This window comes from Spermophilus citellus (assembly GCF_964194105.1).
Source record: "Spermophilus citellus genome assembly, chromosome: 18".
NCBI classification, from domain to species: domain Eukaryota; kingdom Metazoa; phylum Chordata; class Mammalia; order Rodentia; family Sciuridae; genus Spermophilus; species Spermophilus citellus.
The window spans coordinates 43,307,201-43,317,325 of record NC_138200.1 but is presented as its reverse complement, the minus strand read 5'-3'; the positions used below and the strand labels follow the sequence as shown (position 1 = coordinate 43,317,325).

Genomic DNA, 10,125 nt, shown 5'->3' with positions numbered 1-10,125 from the left:
GCAGTGAGTGCACAAAGGACTCATGCAAAGCCTGCTGGGAAGAGGAGGGTTCATGGTTGTAGTTATGCACACCAACATGTACCAGGGAAGGGCTCCCAGGTGGAATGGCTGACCTGGGCCTGATCATAGGGGCCTGACCCAAGCACCTGAGAGGTGACTAGGTGGGGAGGGGAAGAACACTAATACAAAACGGCTTGTCAGGAGAAGTGGGTCCAAAGGACCGGTCATGTTGTTTCTGACCTGTCAATACTTAACACAAACCAAGGGCTGCAGAACAGTCTTTCTGAGATGGACTCTTCTGTCGTCATTAGCTATAGTCTCTCTGAGTCTGTCAGACTGGTGACATCCAGAATGTTCCTGTTCATTGCCTGGAGATGGGACCTAGTGCCTCAGATTGTTCTGGGAAGCTGGCATAGAGGATGATTTGCACAATGAAGTCACCACTAAGCCACTGCTTAAGTCCAGACCCCGGCCTTCCTTTTCCTGCATGAAAAAGGAAACAGTTTCAAGGAGCAAGCAACAGGAAGCAGCCTTTCTGGCTCAGGACCCTGCCTGTGGTGCAGGGAGAGGGGTGGGGGGAGGCGGGGAGGGGGCACAGGGATGTAAAGCAGATTATTCTGTATTTCTGCTCAACTACAGCCCTGGGCACTCTTTAAAAATGCTCCCCTCTTCACTGGAAAATATTTTTCTTATAAAGAGCCTACATTAAGACAGGATTAGACCAGTGCTTTGGTTTCTGTCCTGATTATTTAGGGACTCTAAGGTTCTGTTTCAGCCAAACACGAAAAGGCTCTGGCCAGTCGGTTCAGGCCTGTAATCAAGAAGCTCAGGAGGCTGAGGTGGGAGGATTGTGAGTTCAAAGCCAGCCTCAGAAACTTGGTGAGGCCCTGAGCAACTTAGGGAGACCATGTTTCTAAATAAAATTCATAAAGGGCTGGGGATGTGGCTCAGTGGTCAAGGGCCCCTGGGTTCATTCCCCAGTGCCAAAACAAACAAACAAACAAATAAACAAAACACAGTCTGGCCAGTGGTTACCAGCTCCCTCCACTGACACACTATGTGAGCCGCTCTACTGATACTGGCCAGCTTTAAGGGGCAATGATCAGGGCAACGTGGGAGATGGTTTCCAGTTGGAACTTCCTAAATGGTTCAGGGTGGCTAGATAAAGAGGCAGTCATAACTTACTGCTCTGTAGTCCAGAAACATTTCTTTAAAAGCCAGAAAATCCGTAAATGTGAGCAGCATGTCAAATATGTCACCAGCCACTTCATCTTTATGGTGCCTGGAAAAGCAAAGGGTGGTGGCTTCAGGAATGAATGGCCAGACACATGTCACTTCAAGATTTTGTGCAGAGGGCTGGGGATGTGGCTCAAGCAGTAGGGCGCTCGCCTGGCATGCGCGTGGCGCTGGGTTAGATCCTCAGCACCACATACAAATAAAGATGTTATGTCCGCCGAAAACTAAAAAATAAATATTAAAAAATTCTCTCTCTAAAAAAAAAAAAAAAAGATTTTGTGAGAAGTATTGACTTCACATCCAGAGCCCACTGAAGGTTTTCTCTTAAATAAAAAAGGGAGACTTTCCACCTCGCCCCTAGTCTAGGGAAGGAGAAAGGAAAGAAACATAAAAACCTACAGTCGCACTCAACTCACTGTAATGTAGTTGTGAAAGCCGCCATGTTAAATCCAGGAATCCGCTCCAGCAGCTGTTCTTCAATATATTTTTCCACCAGAGAAATCTGCAACAGTGGAAAAGATCTCAGTTAGACCACCTTTAGAGAAGCAGGACATGTTTTCAGAAAACCCATCTCCTGCCCTTGGCAGTGTCGCCCGAGACCCTATTCTTCCTGTCCTGGCTAAGTCGTGGGATTCCTGGTGCCGAGGGGCACTTGCAGGTAGTTATGCCATTAACAGGAGGCTGCTCTAACCCTGGTGGAGTCAGGCAGAGCACGGCTCCCACTCCCCAGTGCAGGAGAACAGGAAGTTAATGGTCTTCCTGTGTAGATGGAATCTGTGCAGACAGAGCACACAACAAGCACTCGGGGAGGAGTCCTGGCTCCTGCTGAGCCAGTTTCCTAGATTATGCCATGATTCTGTGTTTAGAAAATAAAGTCCTCAAGGCTCAAACCTATTCTTAGAGGCTGTGAGAAGCCTCAGGGTACAGTATAAAGAGCCAAGGGCAAAAAGCTGAGGTTCCCCAGGTTCTGGTCTTGGTGTTCCTATCACCTTGTAAGAGTGATCTTGGCCTCTTTTCACTTTTTTTTTTTTTCCTGGCAGTGCTGCCGGGGATTGAACCCAGGGCATGGGACATGCTAGATAAGTGCCTACCAGTGGGCCCCCCACCCCTAGCTCCTGTTTTCTCTTTTACTTAATAGTCATGCGTATATGACTGAAAACTTTAGAGGAACCAGATCAAGGTATGTGAACTCACATATTACAATCGAAAGCAGGATTATGGCAAAGCCCAACATCTTTTAAATCACAAGTTGCAAGTTCGTCAAATACCACCTGAAAGCCTTTTGGAAAACAGCCCTAAGAGCTGGGTAGAGGAAGGTGAACTAAACCAGATTCTAATCAGAATTCCTGGCAGGTTTCTGCTGGCATTATTTTAAAAGCAAATTTCAATGTCTTTTGATTCTGAATTTGAGTTTTAAAGAAACCCTAATCTCCTGGTAGGAGAAACAATAATTCACTTACATATTCGTTAAAAATGGGTGTGTAGATGAGTTTATTCTCTTCTGTATCTTCAAATTCCTGGTAGTACTTGTCCATGAAGTTTCTCTGTAATAACTGGAACTCGTCATCTGAACCACAGAGGGAGGAATTTATTATTTTTAATGGATTTTTTTTACCAGCCATTCTGATCTATGAGACGGCAACAGTACTGCTTTCTTAACAGCTAATGTTTTAAGAGGGGTTAAATAGGACACTGATTTGAAAAAAACCAATCACTCTTATTTTATTTTGTGGTACTTGGGGTTAAACCCCAACCCTTTTTATTTTTAGACAGGTCTTGCTAACTTGCCCAGGCTGGCCTTGAACTTACCATCCTCAGCTTCCCAAGAAGCTGATATTATAGGTGTGAGCCACAAAGCCTGGCTTTTTAAAAAAAACTGTGATAAGATATATAAAATTTATGGTGTTAAGTTTTTTTTTTTGGGGGGGGGGGAGTAGGGATAGTGGGGATTGAACTCAGGGGCACTTGACCACTGGGCCACATCCCCAGCCCTATTTTGCATTGTATTTAGAGACAGGGTCTCACTGAGTTGTTCAGTGCCTTGCCATTGCTGAGGCTGGCTTTCAATTAGATCTGTCTCAGCCTCTAGATTATAGGCGTGCACCACAGTGCCCAGCTGTTTTAACCATTCAGTTTGATGATTTTAAGTATGTCCACACTTCTGTTCAAATGTCACCACCTTCTGTCAGTTTGTTTTAAACACACCCCTATGGGATGGCTTGGGAACTCCCTTATACTCCTTGTCTGTAAAGGAACAAATTGTCTCTGTCTCTCTTATCTTTAAGAAATTATAAAAGCTTATTGGGCATACAGAAGGTCCATTCTCAAACTGCAGGACTTCAGACCTAATGGCAACAAGCCTCCCTCTTTATACAATTTTAAAAGCAGTGTTGAACAGAGACTAATCCACAAAGTTACAACTATCTTATATTTGATAAAGGGGCTAAACGCATGCAATGGAGGAAGGATAGCATCTTCAACAAATGGTGTTGGGAAAACTGGAAATCCATATGCAACAAAATGAAACTGAATCCCTTTCTCTCGCCATGCACAAAAGTTAACTCAAAATGGATCAAGGAGCTTGATATCAAATCAGAGACTCTGCGTCTGATAGAAGAAAAAGTTGGCTCCGATCTACATATTGTGGGGTCGGGCTCCAAATTCCTTAATAGGACACCCATAGCACAAGAGTTAATAACAAGAATCAACAAATGGGACTTACTTAAACTAAAAAGTTTTTTCTCAGCAAGAGAAACAATAAGAGAGGTAAATAGGGAGCCTACATCCTGGGAACAAATTTTTACTCCTCACACTTCAGATAGAGCCCTAATATCCAGAGTATACAAAGAACTCAAAAAATTAGACAATAAGATAACAAATAACCCAATCAACAAATGGGCTAAGGACCTGAACAGACACTTCTCAGAGGAGGATATACAATCAATCAACAAGTACATGAAAAAATGCTCACCATCTCTAGCAGTCAGAGAAATGCAAATCAAAACCACCCTAAGATACCATCTCACTCCAGTAAGATTGGCAGCCACTATGAAGTCAAACAACAAGTGCTGGCGAGGATGTGGAGAAAAGGGTACTCTTGTACATTGCTGGTGGGACTGCAAATTGGTGCGGCCAATTTGGAAAGCAGTTTGGAGATTCCTGGGAAAGCTGGAAATGGAACCACCATTTGACCCTGCTATTGCCCTTCTCGGACTATTCCCTGAAGACCTTAAAAGAGCATGCTACAGGGATACTGCCACATCGATGTTCATAGCAGCACAATTCACAATAGCTAGACTGTGGAACCAACCCAGATGCCCTTCAATAGATGAATGGATAAAAAAAATGTGGCATCTATACACAATGGAGTACTATGCAGCAATAAAAAATGACAAAATCATAGAATTTGCAGGGAAATGGATGGCACTAGAGCAGATTATGCTTAGTGAAGCTAGCCAATCCCTAAAAAACAAATACCAAATGTCTTCTTTGATATAATGAGAGCAACTATGAACAGAGCAGGGAGGAAGAGCAGGAAGAAAAGATTAACATTAAACAGAGACATGAGATGGGAGGGAAAGGGAGAGAAAAGGGAAATTGCATGGAAATGAAGGGAGACCCTCATTGCTATACAAAATTACATATAAGAGGTTGTGAGGGGAATGGGAAAATAAACAAGGAGAGAAATGAATTACAGTAGATGGGGTAGAGAGAGAAGATGGGAGGGGAGGGGAGGGGGGATAGTAGGGGATAGGAAAGGTAGCAGAATACAACAATTACTAATAGGGCATTATGTAAAATTGTGGATGTGTAACCGACGTGATTCTGCAATTTGCATTTGGGGTAAAATTGGGAGTTCATAACCCACTTCAATGTAATGTATGAAATATGATATGTCAAGAGCTTTGTAATGTTGTGAACAACCAATAAAAAAAAATAATAAAATTTAAAATAAAATAAAATAAAATAAAAGCAGTGCTGAAAACAGTGTAGCAGTTAAAAGTGTGGAAACAACAGAAGCCAGACTGCCTGAGTTCAAATCCTACTGCCACCAGTTGCTACCTGTGCGACCTTGGACAAGTTACTTAATTTCCTTTAAACCTCAATTTCTTCATCTGTCTTGTAAAAAATTCATGCAAATAAAGAGATTAGTTCACAGCAAATACTTCATGTTAGGGAATAGGGAATTTTAGCAACTGAAAAGAATATTATTTTAAAAAATAAAAGGAAAGCTTCAAGAAAGGATCCAGATTTAAGATAAATTCCCTGTGCCTGCAGAAGGCTCATTTTCTCATAGCAGATAGTGCCCATAATAGGGAAAAGAACTGAACAGATTTCAGTCTTCCCCAGAAATCCTCAAGTCCTCATGGAAGAGCTTAATGCAAAGTGAAATGTCTATATTTAGGAATTAAGGGCACAAAGCTTTATAGGAACCGAAGGTTCAAAAAACTGATCAGTGGGCTGGGGATATAGCTCAATTAGTAGAGTGCTTGTCTCGCATGCACAAAGCCCTGGGTTCAATCCCTAGCACCACACATACACACACACACACACACAAAATTGGTCGGTGATTTTTCAGACTAAACTAGATTAAGTTATATGGCCAATAACACCAATTAACCATCTTTTCCTACTTCTAAAAAACCTCAAGTCAATAGACAATGTCTGTTTTAAAACTTTGCAGCCTGTTACTATTCGTATTACTTAGCAGGATTAATGGATGCCAAATGAATCCACAAATACAAACACAAAACTCAGGAAACTAGAAATCCAGCTGAAGCCTAACACCTTATTTTCTTCATGGACATTTGTGTGTATGGTTATGGTTTTTTTTTTTTTTTTTTTTTTTTAAATATTTATCTTCCATTTATAGATGGACACAATATCTTTATTTTCTTTTTTTATATGGTGCTGATGATTGAACCCAGTGCCCCATGCATGGCAGGCAAGTGTTCCACCCCTGAGCCACAACCCAAGCCCTGGTTATGGTTTTATGTTCTGTTTTATAGTGTGAAAACTAAAAACTACCTAAAAAACCAAAATTACTCTTACTCCTATTTGTGAAATACTGGATGCTCCAATATTTTCTGAAGCTTTGCCAAGAGCTCCTTCTAGATGCCCCATTACCTGACTATATCTCTCTAGGTCCCCAAATCTATGGTAATTAGTGTCACTAGACAGGGGTTGAGGAGAAAGTCCCTGCAAGGAGGCAATGGGACTTATTAAACTCGGCACAAACAGGTTCTTTTTATTTTGGTACTGGGGACTGAACCCAGAGGTGCATTACCACTGAGCTATATCCCTAGCCCTTTCTAGTTTTTATTTGGAAACAGGGTCTCACTAAGTTACTATGGCTGGCCTCAATTTCTGATTCTCCTGTCTCTTTGCTGGAATTACAGGTGTGTGCCACTGTGCCTGGCTGTGCAGGTTCGAAAAACAGAACTGAAAAGAATTTCAGGAAATGTCTAAAGAACAACACAAACAAAGATTTAATGAAGGATAGTAAAGATACATACCTCAAAGGCAGGATGCAGATGCCCCTCACCTCTCAAGAGAAGACAAGAGAATACCCAGGGTTGAACTCTCTGACTAAATACATATATGATTTTCCTGGGAACAAATGTGCAGGTTCCTAGCCAAGCTTTTGTGAAAATCAAATCCCATGTCAATCACTTGATATTTGGGGTTCAAAATGTGTCTTCTTGTTTAAGCAGCCTTGACATTAATTAGGTGTGAGCATATTGTATAGGTCTTTGAATCTGGTGACATTTAAATTGATTTTGTTTTTGTTCTAGTTGATCTGGTATAAGCACGTGCTGAAGGTGTTGTTCATCTAACTAAAAAGATAAGCATGGCTAGTCATGCTCATAGATTCAGGTCTCCAAATATTAAGGGTCTCATTTCTCTCTCCCCAAGAGCCCACCTATTCTTTTTTTTTATATATATATACCAGGGAATGAACCCAGGGGCGCTTATACACTGAGCCACATCCCCAGCCCATTTTATTTTGAAACAGGGCCTCTCTCTAAGCTGCTTAGGGCCATGCTAAGTTGCTGAGGCTGGCTTTGCACTCATCATCCTCCTACCTCAGCCTCTGAAGCTGATGGGATTACAGGTGGGTGCCACTGTGTCCTTAGAACCCACCAATACTAATTAGTTGTTTTAAGGAGTATTAGGTTTCTAAGACAAATCCCAGTAAGACTCAGTTAGTATTGCACTAAGAAACACTGAAATTTACAGGTAACTTGATGTTTTCTCTTTTTAAAAAATTAACTCTTCAAATTGATGTCAATGTCCTTAAAAGCAAGGGTCTGAGAACTAAAGAGCACAGATGAGGTTGTGGCATGGAAACTTACCCATGATAATGTCCTCTAGATATCCAACCACAGCATCAAATTCTGCATCGGATGCAGAGGAGCTGAAAAATATGCCAGGATTATGTGTTGGTTCAATTCATTAATTTAAAAAAAATTTTAATTTTTTTTTAGTTGTAGTTGGACACAATACCTTTATTTTATTTATTTGTATGTGGTGCTAAGGATGGAACCCAGGGTCTCACATGTGCTAGGCAAGCACTTTACCGCTGAGCCGCAACCCCAGCCCCTTAAAAATGTTTTTACGGACATTTTCCAACATGTGCAAGAGAAAAAAGAATAGTAAAACGAGTTTCCATCACTCGTTTTCAGGAATTAAAGATTAGCTGATTACTGCCTATCAATCCGAAACAGAAGAGAAAACACTAATGAAATGCAATGGCTCCACTTTTATAAAACCCGATATGACAATGAGTTATAAAAGGGATAAATAAGGGGAGCCACGGGCTATCTCCAGGCGCCTCCACCTTTATTCCCCGAGGGACCTACTCACCGCATCTTGGCTACCACGCCGCACCTACGCAGCGGAACCAGGCGCCAGGGAAATCGTGGTCTACAGGGGAGCAGACCGGAGTCGCTGGGGGAGGGAGGTGGTGGTGGAGGTCCTCTGACCCGCGGTCAGCCCTGGCCGCTCAAGTCCCCTAGGTTTTGCTGACGCCTAAGGTTCAGGCGAGGGATTGTGATGGAGGCGCTGATACTCGGTGACACCGCCCCCGCACGCCTGTCTCCCGGGACCTAAAGCTGCTGGCTCAGCGGCCGCAGAAGCCGCACAGCGGAGACCGCTTAATGGAGCAGAGCCTCGGCTGTCCCCCACCGCGACACCGACCCGAGGTCTCCCGCTTCACAGAGCCGCGGCCTCCCGCAGCCGGAGCGCTGCCGGCGTCACTCACAAGGACAGCGCGAAGCTCTCTTCCTCTAGGGCGTCCATCGCCGCGGCGCCGCATCCACCTGCGCGGGCGAGCGGGCCTGTCGGCCTCCTATCCCGCCCGCGGCCCGGGCCCAGCCTCCGTCCTGCTCCACGGAGCCCACACCCGCATCGAGGGCACGGCGGCCCGCCAGCCGGGAGGAGGCCTCGCCGCCCAGGCCGCAGGCAGCCCACGGCCCAGACGGCTCAGCGCGAGGCCCGGCCTCGGGCTCCTGGCTGCGGCCTCGCGCCAGCCGGGCCTCCTCGCACAGCGAGGCCGCTCCGCCGCCGCCGCCGCCGCCTCGGGTCCAGACGTCGGTTACCGACCAGCGCCCCGCGCCCCGCCTCCCGTTACCAGGGTCACCGCAACCTTCGCCGCCCCGCGGGCTCTGACAGCCAATCACAGGCCGCGTCCCCGACAGGGGTGGGGCAAAAGAGGGTGAAGGAGTCTGGGAAAAGGAAGGTCGCGAGGGATGCTGGGCCGACTTGGACCTGCGGGGAGTCGCCGCTGTGGTCGCTCGCTGTGTGGCGGCCAGGTTTCTGGTGGTTCGCCTTTTATGGATCAAGGACTCGAAGCCAAGAACTTTGGTTTCCTCACTTGCAACTTGGGGACAAAGCGGCCTGACAGGGTGTTTGAGAAGATTAAGTAGCTGAAAGTGTGTGATACTTTCGTTTTAAACGTTACTGAGGATTGAGCCCAGGGGTGCTCTACCACTAAGCAGTACATCGCCAACCTTTTGTTTGTGTTTTTGTTTTTAATTTTGAGATAGGGTTTCGCTAAGCTGCAGAGCCTGGCCTCAAACTTGCCATCCTTCCGCTTCAGCCTCCTGAGTAGCTCACAGGCACGTGCCACCATGCCCAGTTTGAAAGCATGCTTTTAAATGGCCAAAGCACTTGAGTGCCAATCTTGAACCAGATGATGCATAAGTCATATTTGTAAGAAAGGAATCTCTTGCTTCCCGTGGAAACAGACCCCAGTGCAGGAAGTGAATATCAAAATTTACACCATAATCTTCACATAAAGATTATTAGATGGTAAGTAGCTCCCTGGCTAATACTGCAAAACAAAAGTTGACAGAACCACCTGAACAACACAATCAGAAATAAGACAACTGGGGCTGGGTTGTGGCTCAGCAGTAGAGCTCTTGCCTAGTATGTGCGAGGCCCTGGGTTCGATCCTCAGCACCACATAAAAATAAAGATATAAAATATTGTGTCTAACTACAACTAAAAAATAAAAAAAAAAAAGATTGGGCTGGGGTTGTGGCTTAGAGATAGAGCGCTTGCCTAGCATGTGTGAGGCACTGGGTTCATTCTCAGCACCAAATAAAGTAAAATAAAAGAGAGACCCTTGCTCCATAATAGCAAAACTTTGAGAAAGGATTTCCTGGAGCTAATTTCTCTTGATTGGACCATTCAGTATTATGTTTCTTTGATTGCATGATTACCTTTTGGCCAAATGTGTGGTATGGAACTAGAGGGATTACTGTGTGAATTGAGGGTCAGATGATTATCCTGAATGAATTAGCAGACATCTTTGAATGGACATAGATATACCTTAGGATCTAAAACTAAATTTAGTCACAAAGACACAGTTGTCTTGGGTGAGAT

The 10,125-nt window shown here is 44.5% G+C and overlaps 1 protein-coding gene across 3 annotated transcripts; it reads right to left on the bottom strand.

The window, feature by feature from the left end:
- Positions 1-349: 349 nt before the first annotated feature.
- On the bottom strand, positions 350-8,871 carry ARL2BP (ARF like GTPase 2 binding protein). 3 transcript variants are annotated; one of them, XM_081274512.1, is made up of 7 exons: positions 8,501-8,871; positions 7,744-7,947; positions 7,593-7,654; positions 2,697-2,803; positions 1,653-1,738; positions 1,186-1,282; positions 350-483 (listed from the first exon to the last, which is right to left on the bottom strand). In XM_081274512.1, the coding sequence occupies exons 3-7, from the start codon at positions 7,594-7,596 to the stop codon at positions 382-384; spliced, it is 396 nt and encodes a 131-aa protein (XP_081130638.1). In that variant the 5' UTR covers positions 7,597-7,654; positions 7,744-7,947; positions 8,501-8,871; the 3' UTR covers positions 350-381. The 3 variants fall into 3 exon arrangements, with proteins under 3 accessions (XP_081130638.1, XP_081130639.1, XP_081130637.1); XM_081274513.1 differs by having other exon boundaries at positions 7,744-7,839; XM_081274511.1 differs by lacking the exon at positions 7,744-7,947 and having other exon boundaries at positions 8,501-8,870.
- Positions 8,872-10,125: the final 1,254 nt, after the last annotated feature.